Source organism: Candoia aspera, chromosome 3, assembly GCF_035149785.1.
Source record: "Candoia aspera isolate rCanAsp1 chromosome 3, rCanAsp1.hap2, whole genome shotgun sequence".
NCBI lineage: Eukaryota > Metazoa > Chordata > Lepidosauria > Squamata > Boidae > Candoia > Candoia aspera.
In genome coordinates, this window is record NC_086155.1 from 121,130,322 (window position 1) to 121,157,986 (window position 27,665).

A 27,665-nucleotide genomic window follows, 5' to 3' on the forward strand; every position below is an offset into this window, starting at 1 on the left:
TCTGCGGAATCAGCCCGGCAGCGCGGTTGCCCGGCAGCCGCTCATTTGATGGCGGAGGGTCTTCAAGGATCAGCAGTGATCAGTGAACTTTTCTTTTCATCAGCCTCTCTCAAGGGAATGGGTGAGAACGTGGCTTTAGTTGGGTAGTAGTAGTTCAAGCTTCAAAAACATCCATGTCTTGTGGTAGTCCGTCTGGGTGATATATGCTGGCGAAGGAGGAAGGAGAGGGCTATTGTTGCTTGTGGCCTTTCCTTGGGGCCATCAGTCTGAATAAACAGGCTCTTCTTTGGTTTTAAACAGCGATGCAATTCTTGCATAATAGAGGGCAGCATATCTTTCTAATAGTTGAGAAGGAGGAATGTGTAGGAGAGGAATTTTGCCAGGTGCAGGATTTGTCCACTCATGGCATGGTGTAATTGCCAGAATATTATATTCTTGGAAATCGTTGAAGGAGGTCTAGGTGCCTTCCACCTGCTCCCACTGGGACTAGACTAGAATCATGAACTAGTAGGATGCTAACTGTGATATGCCTACCATCATATACATATTTTTTAACTATGAGCAAACTGAATTGTATAATTTGATAAAATAAGTTTCTAACAGCTGTTGAAAAAGTATGTGAAAAAAAAGCAAATACACGAACTACTGGTGAGAAATGAATTTACAAAATGGTGAAATCACATCTTTCAAGTAGTAAATCTAAATGGTAGATTGCACAGAATGTAAGTTACAACCAGGGAGACCTAAATTCAGTCTCCACTTTGCCATGAAACGTACTGGATGAGTGTGGGCCAATTATGAACTCTGCCTAGTTCACAGGATGGATGTCAGGAATAAATGAGAGGGATGAGGATGTATGTTAACTTGGAAGGTTTGGAAAATCAAAGATGGGAAATCTGGAAGAAAGAAAAAGGAAGAAATTAACCCAGAAGTGATAAACTACTCTTGCCTCAGTCTTTTAATGAGGGTTCATAAAGATTATAGATGGATAATAGATACATAGATAGTATTTATGTATCTGCAAATAGGTCACACACAGTGTGGGATATATTCCTTTTATCTGAGTGATGTAGCATTACCAAACAGGAAGTGTTTGCAAAAGTCCTAATGTATTCCCAGTACAGTGGTGCTAAGTTACTACTCAGTAGCTGTTACAAGTTCTATTTAAAATATTGAAATTCTTATTTGAGTCATATGCCACTTTATTATTGGTGGAAAGTAACTATGAAATGCTTATTACTGTTGGACTTAAATACTTGCATTTACTTGTGACTGTCCTATCTCGTCTCTAACCCTTCCCCCAAATTATTACAAGTTGTGTATACATTTATGCTTCATCTTCCCAAGACATTAGATTGTTCAGAGTGCAGGAGAGTGTTTTGAGTATCATAAAACTGAAACCTTGTTATTTAAAGTAAAATTGATAGAAAGGGATTAAATAAATATTTGAAAGTATTAGACAAAAATTCAAAATGATTTTTATTCAGGCTATTTTTGGTGGTGTCATGCTCCCCAATCAAACATTCCCAGAACATCTGATTGGACTCACATGCATGAATGGACTTGACACGTGTTGGGACTTGCGGGTCAGTAGAGTTGGGAGGGGGAACATGCCAGGAGTGTGAAAATATCTTGTTTGGACTATCCCTGGTATCCAAGGTCAAGCTACTGAGCTGTTAGAGACATCTGCGTAGAGTTGAGCTGGCTGGCACAAAGAGATGGGCTGCATGCTTGTGAGAGGGAGGGGGCTTGTACTCATTGGGTCGTTTAACTTGGGGAGAACGCGGGAACTTTCATTCGCAACTTTTTCACTTATCTGTGTGCTACTTTCCATTAAAGAGATTTCTACTAGAATCATGTATGAATCGAACTTAATGGTAAATTGAGTAACACAGTCATTACAGGTGGTGTGTTTCTTTTGGAAATCTTGAATATCTATGCTGATAATAGAGGAGATCTGTATGTAATAGTGAGTTGGAATAAATAATTTCCTCAGTGTCTTACCCTTTCCAATAATATTGATTTTTTTTTTTTTTGGTCTTTAAGCAGCAGTATCCATGTACAAGATATCTACAAACCCCAGAACCCCAGGCTTCTGAAAATAAAAAATAGAATTGTTCAGGTATGGTGTTAGAAAACAAAATAGTGAAGTTTATGCATGTTCAGTGGACACAGAATGCTCATTGACAGTTCAGAAACTGGGAAATAGAAAATTGAGGATGGGAGAGGAATGGAGTAGGAATTCCAAAGTAGGAATACTATATTATGCAACTTTTTTTCTCAAGTTTCCTTGTAATTACGTAACTTTCATATAGTAAAAAGTGTGCAATTTACTATTTTAAATTTGCAGTAGTTTCTTTTAAATGTTCATTTTATTTTCTATTGAATTAATTGAATAGCATATTTGAGCAGTTTTTAAAATTAATTTTATGTCATTCTCTTCTTACAGGACCTTACTATGGCAAACAAGCTTTATATAAGTTTTTTTCACCTACTTTCCACATTCTTGTTTTGTGATGCTTCCTACCCTAGCTTGGAACCAGCCACAATTTCTCAAACTACAGAGAAACTCATTCCCGAGAAGACAGCTGGTATCAATATTAGCTTAGCTTTATGTAGGCAGAGATATCATCTTCAGGAGCTCTTCTCTCGTTATGGGGAGAACAATACATTGAATATTGAAGGGTTTAAAAAATTGCTACGCAATATAGGCATTGAGAAAGTGAAAAGACTTTCTCTAGATCACAATCATTACCACCATCATCACAATCATGCTACGCTCAGGACAAACTCTGACAAAACCCATTGTCATAGTGATGAATCTGGTAGTGGTAACAAAGATTTTTGGAATAATCCAGCAAAAGATGTGCCTAGAACAGAGAATATGGAGCACCACCAGCAAGAATCCATGAATAACAAGAACACAACAGTTGCTATAACAACATCAGCCTACACCACGACTACAGAGGGCAACCCTCTGCTACAACACTCAGAAATTGCAGAATTGTCAGCACGCATAGGCTTTGCCAGCCCCAATCCCAACATTGTTCTAGGAAGCAGCAGCAATGTGAGTTTGCTTGCAAATGGAAAAGCAAATGAATTACTTGTTTTTGTGAGGGAGTCTGAAACAGGAGACTAAATATGTTCTAAAATTAGAAAACAAATTTCACAGAAGATACTTGGAAATAGGCTTTCATTTAAAAAAAAACCCTGACATTTGATATACTTAGATTTTATTCTTTTAAAACCTCTTTGGTTATTGAATTACCTCTTTAATTTCTGGGTGTTCTGCACTGTGTTGTACCGCTTCCAAAGAAATACCATCTAAGAGTTGGTTCAGATGCTTTCACACAGGATTGTTTTGCCTAGAGCTGCATGCTGAAGTTCCCTTTGTCATAAGCCTGGTTAAGTGTTCTGGATTTCTCAAAGGCGTAGATATTCTATCAAGATACCCATAATTTAAAACAATTATTTTAGAAAAATGGGATAATACCTTCATCCTGATATGAATATTATAACTAATACATTTTTAATGGTAAATCAGCCAAGAAATTAGCAATTTGCTCTTTCTTGATTGCTAGAAGATTTTCAGCTTGGTCACCTTTACAGTATATAAATCTGACAATAATGCTTTTATTATTTTTTAAAGATTTTCATGGTCATGAATAGGAGACAAGATTAATTTCAGAATAAGCTAAAATGCAAAAGGTTCTTATACTTTGTAAAATAAAACATGATAAAATAGTATTGTAATCCATAGCTGGAAAGCCTACTATATTACCTACTCTCTGTCAGTAAACCAACGTAACACAATATTTCACTTTCAGAGTTAACTGTAATCTCATTCAGGCATTCTAAATAAGTATGCACTTCATCACTTAAGTAACAGTGAACAAACCATCCCCTCTATAAAATTTTTCTGTTGTTGATAACAAAAAACAAAAACAAAAAAACATTTTCAGCCCAAGGTAGCTTACAAAGAGGAGGGATTACTACTATTATGATGAATTGTACAATCCTCTGTAATGACAGAAGTGGGCTTCTAAGTATTATAATTCCTTGTAAAATATTACCTGCCAGAATTCTGTAAAAATACTTGTATTTCCCTGGGTCTCATCTAACTGTATGGTGTTTCGGATGTATCAAAATCTTGACTGAATAAGCTTTCGCTCTCCCCTAAAATATTTAAAATGCTGATGAAATGGAAGAAGAGGCTTATTATAAAAGTTATGTGGCCTAAAACATGATATTTGGCCAAGGCATTTGAGGTCTGAGCCATTAAAAATAAGAGTAAAGCTTATTAAGTATTAATAATATTCAACATTTTAACCTTGCTCTTTGAGAGAACAAAGTTCTCGACCACTGGATTTTTTTCCTTGCAATATATCTCTGAAGTATTTCAAATTGATAAAATTTGGTGAATTCGAGGCTGCACTATGATTGAGATTTGATCTGATCCTGACCTAATGAATAGCTTTCTACAACCTTTTCATGCTCACATATAAATGTACTAAGTATATTAATGCTTATGTGCCAACAATTGGTGATCTTGATGAGTATTGAGATGTTTAGACAACCACAGGTTCACCAGTATATAGAAAAAAAATACTCTTAAACTCCATAACTGATTTATCAGCTCATGGAGACAAGAACTTATTTGGCCTGCTTTGCTTATATTTCAGGAGAGAAACTTAAAATATGGTTCTTTTGGGAATGTTATAGCTTGAATAAGAACATTTATTATATCACTACCATTAAAAAAGTATGAGAGCTTTCCAGTTGCATAGGTCACCTAAACAGGCAAAGGATGGTTAATTGCTGTATTAAATAGCTTTGCCAGTCCCACCCTTGACTTCTGAAAGTTATTGGTCTTCTAAATTTTGAAGACCATATACCTATATTAGAAATTTTTGACATACTGGCCCATGATGGAGGAAAAAACCCTGTATCCATCCATTTTGCAAAATCTTACCTGATGCTTGTTGAATAAATTATTTATTTGCCTGGAGATCAGCTGAATTTATAAAGCTAGTTTGGCAGATTTTTTAAAAAAGCATTTTAGTTCACACTTTTCCTATGCTGCGAGCCATGTTTTAAAAGATGGTTGTAATATCCTTGATTGTTAAGCACATTATTACATTATTTCTGACATACAAATGAATTGGCTCTATAGAACTAGGCTGCCTTATTACTTCCTATGATGCTATGAAATGATCAAATATACATAATCCAATACTGGCACATCTATAACCATCTATAACCCACTTTTTAAAATCGCTTGTGTCTTGTTTCTGGACTTCCTAGTATTTCTGGCATCAACAGTGGACATTAAACAGCTTGTTTGACTATAGTCCAGTAGATTTTTTCTAGTCCAGTAGATTTTTTTTCAAAGCTGTCACTCTCAGCAGTTTGCCACGTGTAGGAAGTGATGGGGAGGGGAAGAGTGGGGATTGGGGAGGAAATAATATTCAAGTATCACTTTGGGCTTAAAGAATAGATTGTGCAGTTCTTTCTTACATGGGCCGTTAATGCTTGATATAGGAAACCAATTTATTTTCTTTGCTTTTCCATGACAACCTTGCATTATGCTTGTTTTTATTTGCTTTTCTGAGGAAAAACATGAAGTTTATCAGTTAGTGGAGAGAAGAGCTGCTACGTTTTAAAATTATATCTCTTAATGTGTGTCTTTTTCTAACACTTCTTTTATAGTGCTTTAATGCATCAGAAATGATGCTTTTCCATGGAATAAGTACTCAAGTGTCCTTGACAGCCACAGAATTTAGCTATCTTTGTCCAGCCATAATTAACCAGATTGATGGTAGAAACTGTATAATTCATGCAACAAGTGAAAAGGCTGAAACGGCTCCAAAAACATATTCATTGCAAGTGGGTAAGTTTGATGGTGGAATCAGATTTCCCATTTAATGCTTCCACTTTCTCTTGTCTATGATGATGTAATACGTTCTTATTCAAGAATTGGCTTTATTGTGGATGATTTATCTGAAACAAAATATTTGTACTTTTTGTCTCAAAGAATAGGTCTTTTTATAAACAGCAACAATGAATATACAAAATGCTGTATGTAATCTTTTAGGTTAGAAAATTCTTTTAGCTAGTTACCAAAATGGAAGGAAGAAGTATGTTATTCAATAAAGAATGTATGTTTGAATCATTTGATAGAAAAAAGTTCTTCTTCTTTTCAGCTTGGATTGGTGGCTTTATATCCATTTCCATTATCAGTTTTCTTTCGTTACTGGGTGTTATTCTGGTGCCACTTATGAATCGTGTATTTTTCAAGTTCCTCTTAAGTTTCCTGGTGGCATTAGCAGTTGGAACACTAAGCGGAGATGCTCTTTTACATCTCCTTCCACATGTAAGTACAATGGTTTGTCTATTAATAGTGTATATGTCTCTTTGAAGCAGAGTAGTGCACTGACACAGTGCACATCCCCAGCTGCTAGGAAGACTATGGGGAAAGGGGAGTTTAGCCAGCTCAGGTCCTGTTGAAAAACCACTATTCACTCCCAGTGGAAATACTGCTTGGGGGGCATCCTTACTATTTACATTTTAAAAGTCGCATTAATTCATCCGTCCCTTGGTGGGTTAGACCACAGGTATGGAGCAAGAGAAATATACTTGCTTCAATTTTATTTCCTTCTCTCCCCTGAAGTCACTCTGATTCTACAGTTTTCCCCCTTGTGTAGTTGATCTTATGCTATTAAAACTCAGAAGGTCCCACTGTGCCTGGCTCTCCTCAATTCTGTCTTGTCTCCCTGGTTCTGCTGCCTCTTTGTTCAACCTGTAAGCATTTACGGTAATACAAAACCTGTCAGTTACTTTGTAAACTGTAGGGTTGGTGCACTTTGTACAAGGAAGCATTTGACTATAGTCTCATCTATTTCCATATTCTTATCTATATTCTGAAATTATACAGTTTACTGTTTTATGTTCATCTCTCTTAATCTTCTGTATTTGTGGTCAAGGCCTTAGTTTGTCAGTTTTACTTGTGGCTGGTCACCAATTGCAATAAAGTTATGCAAGTTTCACTTTTTCTATCTTGTTGTCTATATATAGTTCTGGGGCTGACAGACCTCACTATTTCTCTACTCATCCTATCTCATCTTCTTCTATACAGAATGTTATCTAAACTTGTTTTTTTTAATTTCCAAATTCAGTCTCATGGAAATCACCATCATCATCATGAAAAACCTTTAACGGAACACAGTAAAGATCTCCCTTTTAAGCATCTAGTTTTCCAAAGTTCAGAAGAAAGTGCTTATTTGGATTCTACATGGAAAGGCCTCACGGCCCTGGGAGGACTATATTTTATGTTTCTTGTTGAGCACTTGATCACATTAATTAAACAGTTTAAGGATAAGAAAAAAAAGGTAGGACACCACTGGTTTCCTAGGAATTTTTTTTGCTTAATTTTCCTCTATTGAAATGTTTGAAAGTAATGCTTATAACGAATTTGTAAAATGCTACTTTCATTGGATATTGCTTTTCTGTAATCATTTACATGGATTTTACTAATACAGAAGGGTTTTTTTAAAAGAAAAAACTGATACGTCCTTAAGTATTTGAGATTAATAGCGAATTTTAAGTCTTAGCTGATGTAAGATTTTAAAACTAAATGAAATATTACAATTGCAAAAAAAATGAATTGTGTTTTTTCTAACCAATCTGCTATTGGGATTTCTCATGTATTTCAACATTTTTCTATTCCACATTCTATATTGATACTTTCTATATTCTGTTGATGCATGTATCCATTCAGGAGGTATAGCCAAAATGTTAACTACTTCAATGTATTTTTTTTGGAGCCAGAAAAAAAATGATGATGATGAATTAGAAATCAAGAAACAGCTGTCTAAATATGACTCTCAGCTTTCAGCAAATGAAGACAAAATAGATGCAGATGATAGTAAGTTTCAGTGAAGTTTGTTTAAATATCTTACAAAGTTTTTGTGAATTGTATTTATGGCAATATAAAAGGGATGTGAGCTTATCCAGTACACCAGTTTGAAACTTTCAGAGTTTAAATAGCAGGAACTGACACAAATCCCTGTATACAAACATGCCTCTAGGATGGATAAATACTGTCTTTCAGTTGTCTTCTTAAGCATCAGCAGTGTCAAGAGCCTTCCTCTTGCTTTGAAGTTTTGAGAAGCTTTTTATTTAGCTTTATATTTAGTAATAGTTGATGGTTACCAGGCCTTCATCCGCCACTTGTACAGAAATGTACCTGTATTTACAAAAATGAACAAATATGTGGCAGAGTAAATCTAGGAATGAAGAGATTTTTCTCTGAGGTGAGATGCATGTTCAGTTTGTGCACTGAACTTAAACAAAATGGGGAAGAGCTGCTTTACATGGGGAAAATCAGTTTGAAAAATTGTTCACAATATTTCAAAGTTTATTTAATCTTCAATAGAGAAACTGTTTGAGCAATTTTCCTGCCACTTTCATATCTGGCATTTTTCTCCTTCTTAAATAATTATTTAACATAGCCTGCCAATGTTTCCTTTCTTGGCTATGGCTTCCATATCTTGACTGCAAAAATCCACATGATTTCTAGATGGCAACAGAGATGTAATTTTTGGTATCTCTCTGGTACCATCTAGTGGTTGTCTTTTTTTAAGCTCATGTATGTTAGCCATATTCTTGACAGCAACAATAAATAGATATGTAAGCTTTAAACACCTGAATGCCAAAATCTAGCTTTCAATAAACAAGCAGCAATTATTGTTTCAACCAGAGTGAATAGTTAAAAGCATGGCTAGAAGATCTGAGGTGCAAAACTCTGGATGACCCCAAGATGGCAGCAAAGAGGTATGGAAGCCCCCAAACTCTTTGCTAATGGTCATCTTGAGGTTTGTAGCCTGGATTTGGTACCTGTAGTTAAAAGGTAAATTAGTTGCTTGATACATTCAAACAGAAGTTCTTGTATGTATGGCTACTGTGTGCCTTCTTTTAGTTACTTACAAACCTTTACATCATTTTAAGTTCACCTTTTCAAATACTGCATTTACTTATTCCTCCTGTTTCCTGAATTCATCAAGTCTTTTCCTCTGTCCTTTCCTAACTTTTTTTTAGCCACTCACTAAAAACAGCTTTGACTACCTTGCAAATATTCTTCTAGATCTTAACCCCTCAATTGTGAACTCTCCCTACTTGCATCTTTCACAGTCTCCTAAACTGACTGCAGCTGACCAGAGTATTAAATTCTGGGTTCCTCTGTTTAAACAATGTCATCTACCGGGACTCCAGAAGCGCATCTTCTCTGTAGCAGCGCCTGCCCTCTGGAATGAGGTTCCCCCCGAGATCTGGATGGCCCCCACTCTGTTATTATTTAGAAGAGCCGTAAAGACCTGGCTCCTCACCCAGGCCTTTGGTGAGGGAGAGTGCCATCCTTGCTTCATCACGCTTGCCATCTTTTATCTTTATTTTTTTTGTTTTATTAAAATTTCTTTGTTGTGAGCTACCCAGAGTCATTGAGAGTTGGATGCTATACAAGATGATGATGGTGGTGATGATAATTCTTTGAAGATTTCAGCTGATGTACAGATTTCCACATTAAAACAATGTTTTGCTGGCTTCTGGTCATAAAGATTTAATATTATTACACATTAAAACAGAATAATTATGTATAAACCCTTCACATATTTTTACTTTTCTACTTGCATAGCACTGTCGTCCATTTCTGGATGTAGTTAGTTAGACACATCATATCTGAGGAACGCAAAATTTTCCAAGTTTTGATTCCAGTGTTCCTCCTAGAAAATGTATCTTCTGCCTCCCTGGAAGAAATCATTGATTAGAAATTTAGTCTTCCTTTATTGTGGAAATGGTTGAACCAGTATGCACTATCCCTGAAATAATAGCATCTTTTACCACAACTGTTTGTCTAATTTTTTCATTAATTTTCTATCAGTTATTCTAAAAACACAAATATATTTGTTCCTTCTTTCACCTTATACAGTTCATACTTTGTGGTACAAAGTCCATAAAGGATTGCCTTTTAAAGGACACTGAGTTCAGTAACCTCACTTTCTAATCACTTTCTAAACTATTCCCCCCTGCCCCTTGCCCTCAGGACTATTCCTAGGTATTTCTTCAACATCTTGCATACCCCATACAGGAGATCTTTTTCCCTGGCCCAAGTTGATACATTACCTGTTAGGGTGACAGTGGGCAGGTACAGCAGCCCTCCCTTATGAAAACTGCATTTGTGTATGTTCAGATACAGGTACAGAATCTGTATCACATGTGCTGCTAAAGTGCCTACTGGTGAAGGGATCTTGATAACACCCACTGTCAGACAGTTGAACTTCTCTTAGGATCTAGAGCAGGCCTGTACAACCTACAAGCTGTGGGCCACATACAGCAACTAAAACCCCATAAATCCACTGCCGCCAAATGTCACTGCCACCCCGAAAGGTGCCAAGCACCTTCAACACCTCCCTGATACCACCAGCTCCATCGCTGCTGCCATGTTGCTAGCCACCGAACAGCTGATCAGCACCAACTATTCCTTTGTGCCCCGTGATTATTTTTAATTTATCACACTGGCTCTTTTCCCCTCTATAAGTTCCCATCTACAAATCTCTAGCAATAGCTAGGACGTATGGAAATAATTTGGTGCCTTCCTTACTTTATTAACTGTTCAGGCTTGCTTTGTAACTTTTCATTTATTATCCATGGTATTTCATGTATTTTTATTACTGTTCTTGGACTGTCGATAAAACAAACTATTTAGGCTCCAGCTAAAACCTTTTAAATACAAGATTTTAAAATTAGCATAGGATGCCTCTGTGGAACTGTCATGACTATTCTCAAGGTTGCCTGAAATAAGGCTGGGATAGATCTCAAAAGTCTTTCTCTTGAAGTTAGCAATTCCATGCTGCTTTCTGAAAGAGTAAAGAAGGAGCTGCTTTGGATTTTATCCTGGAACCAATCTTGCTAGCGTAACCTGTCTACTTGAATAATTTTGCCACAGGGTCAGTTCTTTCACCTTCTGTGATCACTGCTCTTCCAGCTGAAATTTGATCTGAATTCCTACTGCTGGGACTCCTCTTGCAGATGCTGCTCTTCCAATTCTAGCTGACTTTCTTGCTGTAAGTCTCCCGCTTGTAGACACTTGTTTTTCCAGTTGTACAGGTAGTCCCCAGTTAATGACTATAATTGTGACTGGGAACTCTGTCGCTGAGCAACGTGGTCATAAAGTGAAAGATCGTGTGACCCACGCCGACTTACAACGGCAGTTCTGGCAATTCCAGTTGCAGTAGCTAAGCGAATCGTGCTCAGCTGTCAAGTGCAACATCATGTGACTGACTCGCGACTTCCTGCCAGTTTCCCCATTGACTTTGCTTGTCAGAAGCCAGCAGTGAAGGTCTCAAATGTTGATCATGTGACTGCGAGACGCTGCAACGGTCATAACTGTGTGCCGGTTGCCAAGTGCTCTAATCGGGACCACATGACTATTGGGATGCTGTGATGGCCACAGCTTCAAGGACCAGCTGTAAGTCTCATCATTCAGCACTGTCATAACTGCAGAATGTTGCTGAATGAGCGGTCGCTAAATGAAGACTACCTGTAGTTACCTTTCTTGCTGCTGAAAGAAAATCAAGCAGCTAATCCTGACGTTCTCGTTCAGCCTTTCTGTATCAAGCAGCATTCACTCCAATTCTCTTTCCCTAAAATGCAGTATTATAGACTCATCTGTACTGTACAGAACATTTCAGGGACACACTGAATCTCTGTAGACTTTGCCTCCTTTAGATGTTTTGTCCTCAGAAGGCTCGCCTGGATCTGAGCCTCTTTAGCCAGGCTGAATAATTTGTTACTTTCCTAATGCTACTTCATGGAAAGTTCTCAACAATTCTAATAAATTCCTTTGCTGTTTCTTTCATATCTTAGAACTACAACCAAGGCATGTAATGGATCTTTAGTATTGCCATCACAGTTTTTCTGCTGAGTCTGCAGTGTTACTTATGTGGGGCTGGGTAGGCTAGCAGGATTATCAAACCATCTGCTGCCCCAATCAACAGGAAGATGCTGGGAAGATCAGGGTAATGGACTGGTAGAATATGCCATGCTATGTTGGCAGTGACAGCAGTGGAAAATTGGCAGGAATTCTACTGGGGAGATGCTGTCCTTAGCCTCTGTGTGCAATGCACCAGGACACTTTAGGCTCGACTTTTAGGAGATCACACAAGTCTTTCCTGCTCCCATAGAGCCAGTGAACTCATTCCTCTTGGTTGTCTCCACAGCAGCTGAGGTACAAGACAGCAGCTACAGTATTGACTTCTGCCAAAAACCCAATACATGTCAGATTTAACAGACATTTGGGTTTAACTGTCACCCCTTCTCCTTGAATATGCCATTAAGTGGAGATTTTACAGTAGTCCGAGACATTCAAGCTATTCTTGTCTAGTAATGTTCAATCTATTGTGTGAAAGAGATCTAATTTTTCAAGGTATGATTTTCATTGTTGCAGGCAGAATGTTTGTATCTTATGCTAACAGAAGTTACCTTTTTCAGAAAGATGCTGAAAAATCTTTTCCCTGCTTTTAGAACAGGAAAAATGTGCAGTTCATTTTTAGTGTCGTGTGGCTATTGATTAAGGAACAATCATTTCATAGAATTGCCTGTGAAAATATCTTCTAAGTTGTCTTGATATTAGAAAACTTACTTTCAAATGTTGCAGTGTTCGTTTTTCTGTAAAACAGACTGTGTTTGTTCTTTCTTAACTATCTTAACATGCTGCTTTGGTACGCAGGATTTTGTTTTCTATTTTGCATGTGTTTATCTGCAGTTTTAAGAAACCTATGATTTTCCTGGTTAACAGAGCAATAGAGAGTTCCAGCAAACCTGGAATACAAATGGTATTTGTAATTCAAGCCAAGAATGAACAAAAATAAAATACATGATAATTAGTTTCAAGCTTAAATGCATTACAGAGTTCACTTTCTAGTATCTAAAAAAGCATTTACTTTTTCTCATCTAACAGATCTCCCTTGCAGCAGACTTTCCCTGTTGTCCTCCCATCCCTGACAAATAAAGTAAAAGGGAATGAGAATTGTCCTCTCCTTTCTCCGTTAATAGAAATCATTCCATCAGAGAGAGAAATGAATGAGATGCATTTCTTTAAGACACATTTTCTGTTGTCATAAGAGTGTTGTCTTAGCATTGATCCACAGTTTTTTTTTCCAACCCCTTTTAGGTTCCAAATATTAGAGTAGGGAAGATAAATTTGTAGTGTAGCCTACATGCAACTTAGTTCCTGACAGTTTAGAAGCTCCCTTCCCAGTCCCAGGTTTTGAAAAATGGCCCCTACAGTTGTACAGAAAAACCTTACAAAAAGTCTATTCATTGTAGTAGGGAGGGTTGTTTGTAAGTGGCTGCAGGAATTGTTTTGGAATATCCCTGACTATGCTTAATTTCTTAATTTTTCATCATTATGCATTATTACTATAATGATTTAGACTTTATTGGCGGTTTCCTGCATTTTTCCACTAGAAGCTAGTAGAGCCATATTGGCAAACACAATGTTAGTTTTTCTTTATTGCAACCTTTTCTTTATTCCTGCTTTTTGCTCCATAAGAGCTTCTCTCCTTTGTTGTTTGTGTGTGCCTGCGTGTGTGTATTTGTGCCTTTGAGTCAGTTTTTGACTTCTGGAGACTGCCTGGACAATGCCCCTTGGCAGCTTTTTTTGGAAGTGGTTTGCCATTGCCTCCTTCCCAGGGCTAAGAGGGTGTGACTGGCCTGAGGTCACCCAGCTGGCTTTGTGCCTAAGGCAGGATTAGAACTCATGTTCTCCCAGTTTCTAGCCTGATGTCTTAACCACGACATCAAACTGGCTCTTGTGTATGCCGTCTCCTTTTTCTCACCCAGAGTTTTTGCAGATAGAGGATTCATGTTTACTGCCCTCACGGATTGCTAGATTATTCTTTCATGTGGCTCTGGATTCTGATAGTAGCTATATGTGCATGCTCCTAATAAATTATTAGTCAAATAAAAAATGTAGTGAGGCCTACCTGTGCTATGTTGATCCATCAGAAGTTGATGTGGCCTTTATGAGTAAGAGTATGTTTTGAATATGACTGTTCAGGTTGCACCACTTCCAACAGCAGAGGTTTTTCTCAAATTGATTTCTGCATGCTGTTGGACAAGGGTTTAGAACCATTTATGGTGGTGGACATTCTGGGAATTTTGAAATCATGCAATGGGAATTGTTTCTAAATAGTTCCCATTGTAATGGACAACTTTCCTGTTTAAAAAAAAAAGGTTGCCATCATGGTCATGACAAAATCAAGTCATCAGGATGTTCCTGGATGATCCCTATTATCCCCATTTTTATTTCCAGGCATGTGGGCATACCTGCAAATGAAACATGTGGGTTGCAGTCATTGCCATTTTTGTTTTCTAATGAATGCCACTTTTCTTTTTTATGAAGGGAATCTATTTTTTTAAAAATGAGGTGGGACAGGAAACCTGATGGGTATCAAGGGAGTTGTTTGTCTTGATTATTATGGGCACGTGTTGTGAATCCTAACTTTAGATGCATTTATGCATAGCCCAGTTTTTAAACTTACTATGATCCTAAACGTGTGGCATAATGTATGGGTAAAGTGCGCCTGGCTTGCATATATATGTTTGTCCTAAAACATAAAATAGAGCAGAACTCATTTTACCTACCTGCATGGTATACTTCCAATAGAGACATGTGAAAATAGAACAGCTGAAGTCTTTTTAGCTATATAGCTATATAGCTATATATATTATACTAATTATTTCTGAGCTCTTTTTTCTTTAATTGGATAATTACTTGAGTTGTTTTCCTTTTTTCTTTTCCTCCAAGGGCCTGAAACTTATTTGGGGGTACATTCTCAGGAGCCATCCAATTTCCTGTCTCAGAAACCAGTGGTACAAGAAGAAGAAGAGGTCATGATAGCACACACTCACAAAGAAACTGCTGATCATGAATATGCATCCAGAGGATGTAGAAACAAATGCCATTCACACTTGCATGACACTCTAGGGCAGTCAGATCATCTCAGTCATCATCACCACGACTACCATCATATTTTACATCACCATCACCATCAGAACCATCACCCACATAGCCATAGCCAGCGGTATTCACGTGAAGAATTGAAGGATGCTGGTATAGCTACTTTAGCCTGGATGGTAATAATGGGAGATGGCCTGCATAACTTCAGTGATGGTCTTGCTATTGGTGAGTGCATATGTGTAGCCTTCCCTATGACTGTTAGTTCATATGTGTAAATGGAAGCTCCAATTCAGCAACTTTTTATGTAAATGCAGAAGAGGAATAATGAAAGATTTCTGTTAGAATTAAGCCTGTCAGGATTCTCAGTACTTTCCCAGCCAATTATTTATATATATATATATATATATATATATATATATATATATATATATATATATAAAATAAATTGCAAGTTCATTAAAACCTGATATATATATATATATATATATATATATATATATATATATATATATAATAAATTGCAAGTTCATTAAAACCTGTGATTTATTTCTTAAATGTAACTAGCAATTAGGTAGACATCAGTCTTATTGTCTGTCTATCTGCTATAAGCTCTACTAGTAATTGGTTACTTTTTCCTGTTATAGCCAAGAATCAAGATGACTTAGTTTGAAAGTACATAAAATTACAGGTGGTCCTTGCTTAACGACCACTCATTCAGCAATCGTTCGAACTTACGACAGTGTTGAGTGAATGGTAGGTATGACCAGTCCTCATACTTACGTTAGTCGCAGTGTACCCGTGGTCACATGATTGCCATTTGTGACATCATGCTTTACGACCATGTTGCTTAGCGACAGAAATTCTGGTCCTGATTACTGTCATTAAATGAGGACTACCTGTAGTTATGTTGCTAGTGCCTTTGTTCTTTACCTGATTATGTATTATTAAATGCTATCGTTTTGTGATTTTCAAATACCTGTAAACTATTCTTCATTTAAATCTAAATTCTAAACAAGTACACAGATAGGAAGTTGATTCTCCTCACTAAAACTGAAATGGAAATAAGAATGGCCTTTTGGGGCTAGCAGAAAGTATACGGCTTTTGTTCAGTAAGTAAATGGATGTAGTTTTTAAACCTTTGTTTATAGGGAGCATATTCCTTACAACTAGTCATTTCTTTCTTGTTCTTCCTTGTATGTTTTTTTATTCTAATCCATGGTTCTTGCAATGCAGCAATTATACTGTACACTTGAAGTGAATATTTGTAGCTCAGGGTTGAACTGTGGGGTCCTTGGTGTTCTCTGAACCCTGTTGTTTTCTTGCAGACATTTCATTGCCTAGTCTGGCAATGAAACGTCTGCAAGAAAACAACAGGGCTCAGAGAGCACCAGGGACCCCACATACTCTAACTATACTGATTTGAAAGCTTGCTTAATTTCAATGTATTTATGGATTTGACTGCGTTTCCCAATGTTACTGCTTTTTAGTAATGTTGTTTGATTTTTCCTAGGGGCTGCTTTCACTGAAGGTTTATCTAGTGGCTTAAGTACATCTGTTGCAGTCTTTTGCCACGAGTTGCCACATGAACTGGGTAAGACATACGTACTGGGGAGCAGTAGAATATAATTTCATGCTTGAACTGGTACATCAGCTGCAGTGAGATAGTAACATTGACAAAGCCCAAATTCATATTGCTGGCTCATTAGTATTTTAGCTTTGGTTTTTTAAATTATTGAACAGTAATCGACTATTTTGTTTAGATTTATCACAATATAAAAGTGTACTTGGATCAGAGAAAGCACTTGTTTCTTACAGCAACCTGTCAAGCATACACAGTGAACTCACTAAGTATGGTATCACAACAAAAATCTTCCCTGCTCTTGTTCCTTTGCAACTGCTATTCCTCTGATCCTAAATATATAAAGCCCTTGTATCTAGTAGTTGTTGACAAGCTTGGTCTCCATTGATTTTTCTGACCCCCTTCTAAAGCTAGGTTTATGGCCATCATTACTTTCTTTCTTTCTTTCTTTCTTTCTTTCTTTCTTTCTTTCTTTCTTTCTTTCTTTCTTTATTTATTTATTTATTTATTTATTTATTTATTTATTTTTCACATTTCTATCACTGCCCATCTCCCCCTAAAAGGGGGACTCTGGGTGGTTTACAATAAAATTCACCTTAAAACCTCAACGTCATAAAATCACCAAGTCCACACCTACAATACTAAAATAATAAATAAATATAAATATAGAATCCAAGTGAGAGATTTCCATTCAGTAGGGAGAACTCTACATCACCAGCCACCCACAGGAAGAGCTATTGCCCTTCCCATCCCAGGTGAGGCGGCAGAACCAGGTCTTCAAACCCTTCCAGAAGGTCGGGAGCGAAGGGGCCTGCCTCACCTCGGGGGGTAGAATGTTCCACAGGGCGGGCGCCGCTGCAGAGAAGGCCTGCCTCCTGGACCCCGCCAGATGAAATTCTCTTACAGACGGGGTCCACAACATGCCCTCTCTGCATGATTGGGTGGGGCGGGTCGATGTTATGGGGATGAGATGGTCCCTCAGTTAACCTGCCCCCATGCCATGTAGGGCTTTAAAGGTGATAACCAACACCTTGAATTGGACCTGGAAGCAAACTGGAACCTAATGCAGCTCACGCAGTAAAGGTGTTATGTGTGCTGATCTTGGAGCACTCATAACTGTTCACGCAGCCGCATTTTGGACCAACTGAAGCGTCCAGATACTCTTCAAGGGTAGCTCCATGTAGAGCACATTGCAATAGTCTATATGGGAGATGACCAGGGCATGAGTGACTGTCCGGAGGACATCTCGATCCAGGAAAGGGCATAACTGGCGCACAACCTGAAGTTGTGCAAAGGCCCTCCTAGCCACGACTGCCACCTGCTCTTCGAGCAGGAGTCTTAAGTCCAGGAGGACCCCCAAGTTACGCACGGGTTCTGAATGGGGCAGTGCAACCCCATCCAGAAGTAAAGATGACAACTTCCCGGATACCGAGGAGCTGTCAATCCATAGCCACTCCATCTTACCAGGGTTCAGCTGAAGCCTGTTGTTCCCCATCCAGACCCCCACAGCCCCCAGGCACTGAGAGAGGGCAGTGACCGCATCACTTACTTCACCCGGGATGGAGATATATATCTGAGTATCATCAGCATACTGATGGTACCTCATCCCGTGGTGACGGATGATCTCACCCAGTGGTTTCGTGTAGATGTTAAATAGGAGAGGGGAGAGAACGGAACACTGCAGCATCCCGCACAGCAGGGGTCGAGGGTCGGATCTCTCATCTCCTATCACCACTGACTGGGACCGGCCCTGGAGGAAAGAGGTGAACCAGCGCAAAACCACACCGCCCACCCCCAACTCCCTGAGCCGTCCCAGAAGGATACCATGGTCGATGGTATCAAAAGCTGCTGAGAGGTCAAGGAGAGCGAGGATGGATGCACTGCCTCCATCCCGCTCCCGCCAGAGATCATCCATAAGCACGACCAATGCAGTCTCTGTCCCATATCCCGGCCTGAAACCTGACCGAAAGGGGTCCAGATAATCTGTTTCATCCAGAATCTTCTGAAGTTGTAATGCCACCACTTTCTCAACCACTTTCCCCAAAAAGGGGAGGTGGGAGACTGGACGAAAATTGTCCAGAACAGTAGGGTCCAGCGATGGCTTTTTGAGGAGGGGGTGTACCAGTGCCTCTTTAAAGGCAACCGGAACCACTCCCTCCCTCAACCATCGCCTGGACCCAACCATGTGTCACCTCCCGGGCTGCTTTCACAAGCCAGGAAGGGCATGGGTGTAGATGACACGTGGTGGCATTTACAGTCCGGAGGATCCTGTCCACTTCCTCAGGCCCAACAGGATCAAACTGTTCCCAGATAACTGGGTAAGTACGTTCCCTCAGCATCTCCCCAGACTCTGACCCGTGCTTAGAGTCCAACTTGGACTGAATCTGAGTGATTTTACCCTGCAGATGCTCAGCAAACTCCTCCGCACAGCCCTGTAAGTGGGAGACAGAGCCACCCCACCTAATAATGATTGTGTAATTTTAAACAGGGCTGTTGGGCGGCATTCTGCGGATGCAATAAGTGTGGAGAAATATTGATGTTTCGCCACTCTTACCACCACAAGGTAGGCCTTAATAGCGGCTCTAGCTTGTGTTCAGTCACATTCAGTCTTTGTCTTCCTCCAGCAGCGCTCTAGGCGTCTCTTAACCCTCTTCAAAACCTGCAGTTCCTCAGTAAACCACGGGGAGTGCTGGGTTTGAGTGGGCAAGAGAGGCCGCACAGGCGCGATCCTGTTCAAGGCCCTGGCCACTTCTCTATTCCAGGTTGCAGCCAGGACCTCTGTTGGACCGTGCAGCAGATCCCTGGGTATAACCCCCAGCTTCTTCTGAAACCTCACCGGGTCCATCAGTTGCCGGGGGCGGACCAATCGAATGGGTCCTGCCTCCCTGCGGAGGGGGGCAGCACAAGAGAATCTCAGGGCCACCAGGGCGTGGTCTGACCATGACAATGGGGACAGATCTACCTCTCCCCTCAGATCACATTGCCACTGCTCTGACAAGAAAACCAAGTCCAGAGTGAGGCCACTTAGTGTAACTACATGCTGTGGGTGGCTGGTATTGTGAGAGATTGAGAAATACATCTGTGTGTTCGCTTCCTTCATCCACATTCTCCACACATCAAATTGGCCCCTTTTTCTAAACTAATCCTGAAACTTGTTATGTTCTTCATAGGAGAGTTGTATTAGTTCTCAGATTATTCTAGATGTCCTTTCTGTACCCTTGTTACCACATTTTTTTTGGACGTATAGCATTAAGAAGTATGCATGGTATTCCAAGAGTATTCCAAATTCCTAAATTTGTATGAAGTCATTACATTATTGGAAATTAAGTTTCTTTCCATTTTCTAATGATTTTTGTTGAGAAATGAACTTTTTGCTTTTCATGTACTGAACTGTTGTTTTATTAAACGGTCAGTTTCCAGTTCAAGATCCCTTTTACATATACAGGTTGTCCTCAATCTAAGTCCACTCATTCAGCAACCATTCCAGGTTACAAGGGCGTTGAACAAATGGTGGTTACAATTGGTCCTCAGAATTCTGGCTGTCCCAGCACCCCCACATCATGCGATCATAATCTAGGTGCTTGGCAACATGTTTGCACTCTTGCACCCCCTTGCACTTTCCCCAACTTGCAGCACACCCCTCGTGCACCCCCTCACAAATCCCCACACCCTCAACTTGCACAGTGCCTCTCATGCACCCCCTCGCATCTGTGCCGATCCTCCCCGACCTGCATGGCACCCCTTGTGCACCCCTCATGTTCCCTCCCCGACCTGTGTGGCACCTCTCACACATCCCTATGCACCATCCCCAGCCCTCTCACGTACCTACATGTACCCCTGCTTGCTCCCTCCCTCACCTGACAGCAGCCACTTACCTGCTTGCAGGCCTGGGACTTGCAACTTCCTGCCAGCTTCCCCACTGACTTTGGTTGTGGGAAGCTGGCAGAAAGTTGCCTCGCCTAAAGACCATGGGATTCAGTTAATGATGACAACTGGGACTGCAGGGATTGCCATCGCTAAGCGGTGTGGTCATGCTTTACTTGTCCCAATTGCCCAATTCTGGTCCCAATTTCTGCTATAAGTTGAGGATTACCTATATGGCCAACATAGACCCTATTGGTGCACATGTGAAGTTAGGATTTATTAAGTCACCACCCACAGTTTCAAACAATGATCTGGTGATTCAGTTTTAAACAATGCAATAAAAATTATCAATAGAATAAAGCAGAAATAAACATTATTTAATAAAAGACAAATACTCAAATCCATCAACAATCTAATATAATTTTATTGCCTGTCGAAAATGCAGTTGCAATAGAGCTCAATCTCTGTGTTTTATTTAACTGCAAGAGCTAAATAAACTAAAACACAGGTGATAATGCTCTTTTATTTCAAACAAATGAATTGTATCTTGCTTCCAAACTACTAGAGGAAATTAAACCATATGAGTAATACAGAAATTTCCACACTGCATAATGTAAAATAGGAGTCTCTCATCCTTTAATGCGTATTAGCTATGATTGTTTAATTCTGGAACTTATCCATAGTTAATACAATTGGATAAATCATGGCAAATGTCATGTTTGATTTAAATTCACCAGTTTAAATTGATTATAAGATTCAAGTTGGGGTGATTCCATGTTTCAGTATGTTTAGAGCTGCCTGATTTGATTTGGGTCCAGGTCTGGAGCAAGATTCAGGTCTCCCATTGACAAAATTGGAAGGTTGCACAGATGTAAATTATCTTTGCAGTATGTTTTTAAAAGTACAGGCACTGTAGATGCCTCTAAGGAAATTACCCCTTTCCCATTTTAGAAGACTAGATGAGGAAGTTTTAAGAAATCCTAGCTCCAAATGTTATTTGTTTTTAAAAGAAAGTGCCTATAGCTTCATTGTTTTGGGAAAGTATAAGGTAAAAGTTGTAGGCATAACTGCTTCTGTGGGGTTTGGCATCGGGCGAATTGAAATAAATAAATAAATGCATAAATAAGCAAGCAAGTTGTGACTAAGTCCAAAATTGTATTAAAGAACTACTTCAGTAGTTCCTACAATTTTCCAGTGCAGACCTGTCAGTTCCATTAATCTCTTTCTCACCTCTCATTCTGTGCATCGCAAACAAACATAATCTAAATGTAGCCTATGTTACATTGTCTTTTTTTCATAATTTTATTAAAAAGTTTAAGAAAACAAACATACAAACTAATAAAAAATAAGAAAGAAAAAAGAAAAAAAAATCAAAGAAAAAGCTAAAAGTGCAAGAAAGGGAAAAAAGTAAAAGAAAAATAGAAAAGACAGAAAAAAAGATACCAAGAAGTGGCTTTTGATCTTTTTATAGCAGTTATAAGTAAAATTGTAAATTTACCTCTTTCTCTAAGGTTACAACATATCTGTCTTCTTTCTATAATCCATCCTATCTAATCAAAACCATAACTCATAAGTTCATTTTTTATGTTTTCCACAAAAAGTCCATGAGGGGTTTCCTGTTAGCAATAAATGTAGATATTGTCTTTTCTCTAATAAAAGAGAATGTTCATTTTTACAATGTTCGGAAGCACCAAAACTCATACAAACCTAATCTGATTTGGTTCACTTTGTGAGGATTTCACCCAATTCAATTGCACGCTTCTAATTTAAAGGGTTTTAATAGCAAATAATTTCTAAGCGTTTTATTCCACATTAATATAAGTTGTAGGAGTGTCTGTTAGAATAATGGAAAAACTTCTGTTTGAAGAGAAATAGGTCCTTTGCCGTGTCTGTGAATACACAGAAGTGAGCTGCTTCTGAAAGCAACTTTTGTCTTCTTTTTTTGGTTTTGTACACCAGCTGAGGGGGACAATCCTGCAATCTGGGGAAGAGATAACAGTTGTTTTAAGGAGCTGCTGACAGATGCTCTCAAGCTCCCCTGTGGCACATTTTGCCTTTCAAAAGTGAAGCATTGCATAATCCTAGTTTGTATATATCTGTGCATCTGCACGCACATACAGAATTAGAAAATTTGACAAAAGTAATTATGCTTATTCTTGTCTCTACTCTTCTCATGAAGTTTTGAAGTACCTGATTATATGAAAGCAAGTAAGTTTTTTTAAAAAACCCTCACAATTTTGGAAGTGAGTTCCATGTGGAGTGAAATGCTGACATTTTAATATAAATGCTTTGATATAAACATGTTTGTGCCTCTCTTTTGAAGGAGATTTTGCTGTACTTCTCAAAGCCGGTATGACTGTCAAACAAGCTGTTCTTTATAACGCTCTCTCAGCTATGCTGGCATACCTCGGAATGGCTACTGGAATACTTATTGGCCACTATGCTGACAATGTTTCCATGTGGATCTTTGCCCTTACTGCTGGGCTGTTCATGTATGTTGCTCTTGTTGATATGGTAAGTATATGCTTGTTAATAGATATTAATAGATACTAATAGCACCCTGATAAGCCTCATGTGGCACAGAGTGGTAGGCGGCAGTATTGCGACCGAAACTCTCCCCACGACCCGAGTTCAATCCCAGTGGAAGCTGGATTCTTGGGTAGCCGGCTCAGGTCGACTCAGCCTCCCATCCTTCCAAGGTTGGTAAAATGAGCACCCAGCTTGCTGGGGAAGGTGACGACTGGGGAAGGCAATGGCAAACCACCCCGCTATAGTCTGCCAAGAAAACATCACAAAAGCGGCATCCCCCCAAAGGGTCAGACATGACTCAGTGCTTGCACAGGGGACCTTTCACCTTTCTCACAGCACCCTGATACTAAATAGAAACATTTCCTTTGGAATGCCAATGCAATATCCTTGAGGGAACACTAGCCTGGCATTGACTTTAGAATATGCTTATTAACTTCTCTAGCCACTAGAAGTTGTGATTAGAGGAATGGGGGTGGGGAAATAATATTAGGTTAGTAAAAACTTTACCCAAATAATATGCAAATTCATTCATTCCATTGCTGTTATTATTTATTTTTCTGAGGATCATCCTGGATTCATTGTAAGAATGAAGCCTTGGCATGTACATTCTTAAGTAAGATTCCTTCTGATTAACACATGAGGAAAAAGAAAAGAAATAGTATGCTGAGAAGAATCTCAAGATTTGTTGAAGCACAAACTTTTAACTCGTACTTGATCAGGGGCCACCAGCCACAATAGTCTTTTAAGGGTCATAATGATCAGTGGATCCAGGAGGCATAGAAAATTAAGTATTTACTGAAAAACAGAAATAGATATATAAGGAGAAAGAACATGAATTTAGTTCTTTAATTTTCTAGATATAATACATGTTGCTGGCTGGAAGTAAGAATAGGATCATCTTTTATAGATGAGAATATACTGCAATATTTTCTAGCAGGTTTCACATGTATTATAATAGAGGATTGATTAATATTACCAGCATTAATCACTGAATATGTGGAAATATTATTTTTATAATATGCATGACTTAAAAATTATGTATTTGTGTCTTTAAATATAGGTGCCTGAAATGCTTCACAATGATGCTAGTGATCATGGATGTAGCCGCTGGGGATATTTTCTATTACAAAATGCAGGAATTCTATTAGGTTTTGGTATCATGTTACTTATTTCTGTGTTTGAACATAAAATTGTGTTCAGCATAAACTTATAGGGTTGTATTCAGGCTCAGAGCTGCACTTGAGGAGAAATTTTTTTTTGCCAGTTTCTTGTGCCTCCTGAAAAATTGCTGTAGAGGCTCGGTGATCCTCCAGGGAGGTATGAGAGATGCAGAGGTGCAGGGTGATGGAAAAATTTGTGAACCCACCTCCCTTTCTTCATCCAGCGGTGAACCTCTGAAGGATCACAGTTGCTTTCATGAGGTTTCCTTGTTCATTGAGCACACTGCTTCAAATGCATGTTTTATTTTTCATATTATTAAAATTGTCTGTACAGTTTAATTGTAGGCACTTTCCCCCTATGAATTAGTTATAGAGATTTTAATAGTATAAACTTGCACAAATCACAGTGGATTACCAGTAGCAAAGTGAGAAAATTGACTTATTAATTATTGCCTTTTACCAAATATAGTGAAAACTAAAACTATAAACAGTTTGTAACTTGCAATTTCTTTTAAAAAAGAAAGTAATATTGCAAATCTAGTTAGAGCATGCACTGTCAGTCTGTCTTGTATGTGTTAAAGTGGTACAAATGTGTCAACTGTTGTTGCTTTTAATAGGGCTGATGTAGAAAATCCTAAAATTATCACCTTTATTCTTGATAGTGATGGGGGAGAACAGTTATGTTACTGCAACCATGAAGAGATCTAATATTTTGTTTGCAATTAAAATTACATGATCCTTATGTCCAAAGTATGTTGTGTATGTTTTGATACTGGGAAAATTTATTTTGCTTTGGGAATCTAACTATAACCAAATTTCAATATTGAACACACATCTGCAGCTGCTTTTTGGAGTTTGGCATCTTTTTAACAAGTGATGTAAAGATTTAGATGGAAGTGTTGGCAGAATCACAAAACAGGTGGAAAAGTAGTAAAGAATGAGCTAAGTAGATGACCATCTGGAATAAGAAATATATCATAGGATATTGTGTATTTGTATGGTTATAACAGTTGCAGTTCTATCTAAATCTAAGGGTGCATGTGAATCTTCAGCAGCCATTTGGTAGATGATGAATATTTGAATCAGAACAACTTTTTCACACCATGTATGCTCAGAATAGAAGTGACAGAACTTTCTTTGCTTTCTAAGGATCTGCACTCTTGAAAACCTGCTATTATGAAGAACATATGTGATAGAAAACTGCCAGAGCCCTAAGGTAGCTGATAAAAGACGTTTGTTAGCTCAGCTTCATGGACAAAGTACATGTGACTGTACAAAGTAACATGTACAGTCTGATCAGTCTTTTAAGAAGAAAATGCACACAGGCAGATGCAACATGTTACTTAGTTACACAGAAAAAAGTACAGATAACTCCTATGGCCATTGGTGGTAAAGGGGTTGTAAAGAATTTCAGGAATGATGCTCTGAATGCTTTCCCTACCTTGTTATTGTCACAACAGTTACATGACGTAGATTAGGCTGAAAGATTGTAACTAGCCGGAGTCACTCAGTAGGATTCTCCTTGGGCCTTGTCCAACATTGCTAGCCATTACCTCACACAGATAACATGTTTTAAGCAGGCTATTCCTAAGTTACCATGATCATTCAGAACTGAATCCTGGAAATGACTTGCTGCTAAGGATTTTTGCTCCAAACTTGAAAGTGCCATCTTTTGTTTTTTTATTCTTATTCAGAATATTTTAATATTTTATATGTAAAAAGAGAAAGGAAAAACAAATTTAAAATTTGCAAATACTAATAAAAATCAGTCTTACATGTATTTCAAAATTAAGTTATATCAGCATACTTAACATTAGTAAAAATAGGAAGTTAAACATAAAAATTAGTATATGCAGATCAAATTTCTAAAATAGTCAACTCATCATGGCAAAGCATGCATTCAAATATATAAAGTTCTTCAGGCCATTTGTATAACAGAATTTGTATTCCAGCTATGCAGGTTTTTACTTTTTATTTTTAGATCACATTTGGTTCTTATCTACAAAGAAATGAAATAGATTTGTTATGCTGTATAAATGTGAGTTCATTTGCATATTGTAGCTAAATATGCTTTAAAATATGAGATGAAAGATTTTAGAATTGTTGCAAAAAGGCTGCAAGAACTATGCTAGCATTCCAGAAAAGCAATTTATGAAAGAAATCACAATGGCAAAACAAGCTCTTACAATTTTTATTTTATTTTGTTGTTGTTTAGTGGGGAGGGGAAGCTGCCCAAGTCCCAGGAGGACTAGGAAATCTAATTTGCACATTAGAGACAGACCTTTCAAAATATCAACTTGAAAGCCGCGCAGGTAAACCAACCCCATAAGCAGCGTTGGCTGCGGAAGAAAACTGTTGATTGGCTGCAAATCAGAAAAATAGAATATCCCTTGATGCAAGTTCAACTCCTGGCGACTTCACAGTGCGTTTTAGGTCTTCTTGCTGGCTATTTACTGAGCTCTTCGGCTAGAGAGACCGAATACAGGTGTGAACCCTATACACATTTGCTGGCTATCAGTTTATCCAGTAAGGTGCACAAACGCACGTAAATTCAATAAAAATAATCTTTACCGATTCATAAAATGAAACCAGTGACATACTATTATTTAAATCCTAATCTTGAACCCCATTACCTATAATTACTTTTCTAAAAGGCATGAAGCTTCGCAGAAACAGCAAGGTCTGTCTCAAACAAGGCTAGCACCGCGGTTAAGGGGAAGCAGTTCGGAGAGCGCCTACAGCTCAGCTGGGGACGAAGCCTATGCTTATAGAGCCATGAAATAGGTAGACCGACCGACAGAGACTTTACTTTTGGATTGGCAGCATTTTCTCTCCCCCCGTTTTTTTCCCCGAGGGTTTCTCACGAAAGTAAAGGAGATGTTAATTTTACCATCAGCGTGATTAATTGGCCCGGCCCGAAAAGAGAGAAGTAAAAACTGCCATTTGTTTTCAGGGCTTGTTCTATCGTCGTTATTCAAGGATCCAAACATCAAATGGAACAATGCGCCCCCGCTTGTCAACGCGGTGCAATGTTTCCCGTGCCATTTGCTCCGCTTTCGAGAGCGAGTTTAGAGAATCGACCGTTATAGACAGACTTTTTCCTTCCATCAATGCGGCGTTTTTCATGAAAACAACTCTGAAAAGCTTGCAATACTGGAAAAGCCGGACTTAATTTGCAGGGCTGTCGCCAGCCATCATTAATGCATCCTACTCCGTCCTAGTTTTTCAAAATCCTAAAAAATAACACGCGCGACAGAAAAGCATGCATTTCGGTCTTTTGGGAGCCTTAAACCAGTTTTCTTCTGAATAGACGCTGATAGCATTGTATTGACTCCTTGGGGCAGGTCAGTCGGATTTCTTCCTTGATTTCTATGGACAATTCCTACCATGGCCGTAAAGAAAATTTAAACTGGCTTTCTCACATGAACTCGGAAATTCCTACCATAAAATGAGGAGCTTTTTGTCTACATGTATATGTCTACGGCGATGACCTGATTTGCCCCGAGCTTTACGCCAG

The 27,665-nt window shown here is 38.6% G+C and overlaps 1 protein-coding gene across 1 annotated transcript; it reads left to right on the forward strand.

Moving 5' to 3' along the window:
* Positions 1 to 24,890, forward strand: SLC39A6 (solute carrier family 39 member 6). The gene is made up of 11 exons (XM_063298737.1): positions 1 to 121; positions 2,050 to 2,122; positions 2,450 to 3,067; positions 5,710 to 5,890; positions 6,204 to 6,373; positions 7,176 to 7,388; positions 7,828 to 7,924; positions 14,864 to 15,241; positions 16,527 to 16,607; positions 22,783 to 22,973; positions 24,049 to 24,890. Exons 3-11 carry the CDS (start codon positions 2,459 to 2,461, stop codon positions 24,199 to 24,201), a joined length of 2,073 nt encoding a protein of 690 aa, XP_063154807.1. The 5' UTR covers positions 1 to 121; positions 2,050 to 2,122; positions 2,450 to 2,458; the 3' UTR covers positions 24,202 to 24,890.
* The last annotated feature ends 2,775 nt before the right edge of the window (positions 24,891 to 27,665 follow it).

What these genes read in the sequence shown, in the direction of transcription:
- SLC39A6 (XM_063298737.1), top strand. Translation starts at nt 2,459, where the DNA reads ATGGCAAACAAGCTTTATATAAGTTTTTTTCACCTACTTTCCACATTC. An exon ending in AACATATTCATTGCAAGTGG is followed by an intron (nt 5,891 to 6,203) that starts GTAAGTTTGATG and finishes TCTTCTTTTCAG; the next exon opens with CTTGGATTGGTGGCTTTATA. An exon ending in CAGTGATGGTCTTGCTATTG is followed by an intron (nt 15,242 to 16,526) that starts GTGAGTGCATAT and finishes GATTTTTCCTAG; the next exon opens with GGGCTGCTTTCACTGAAGGT.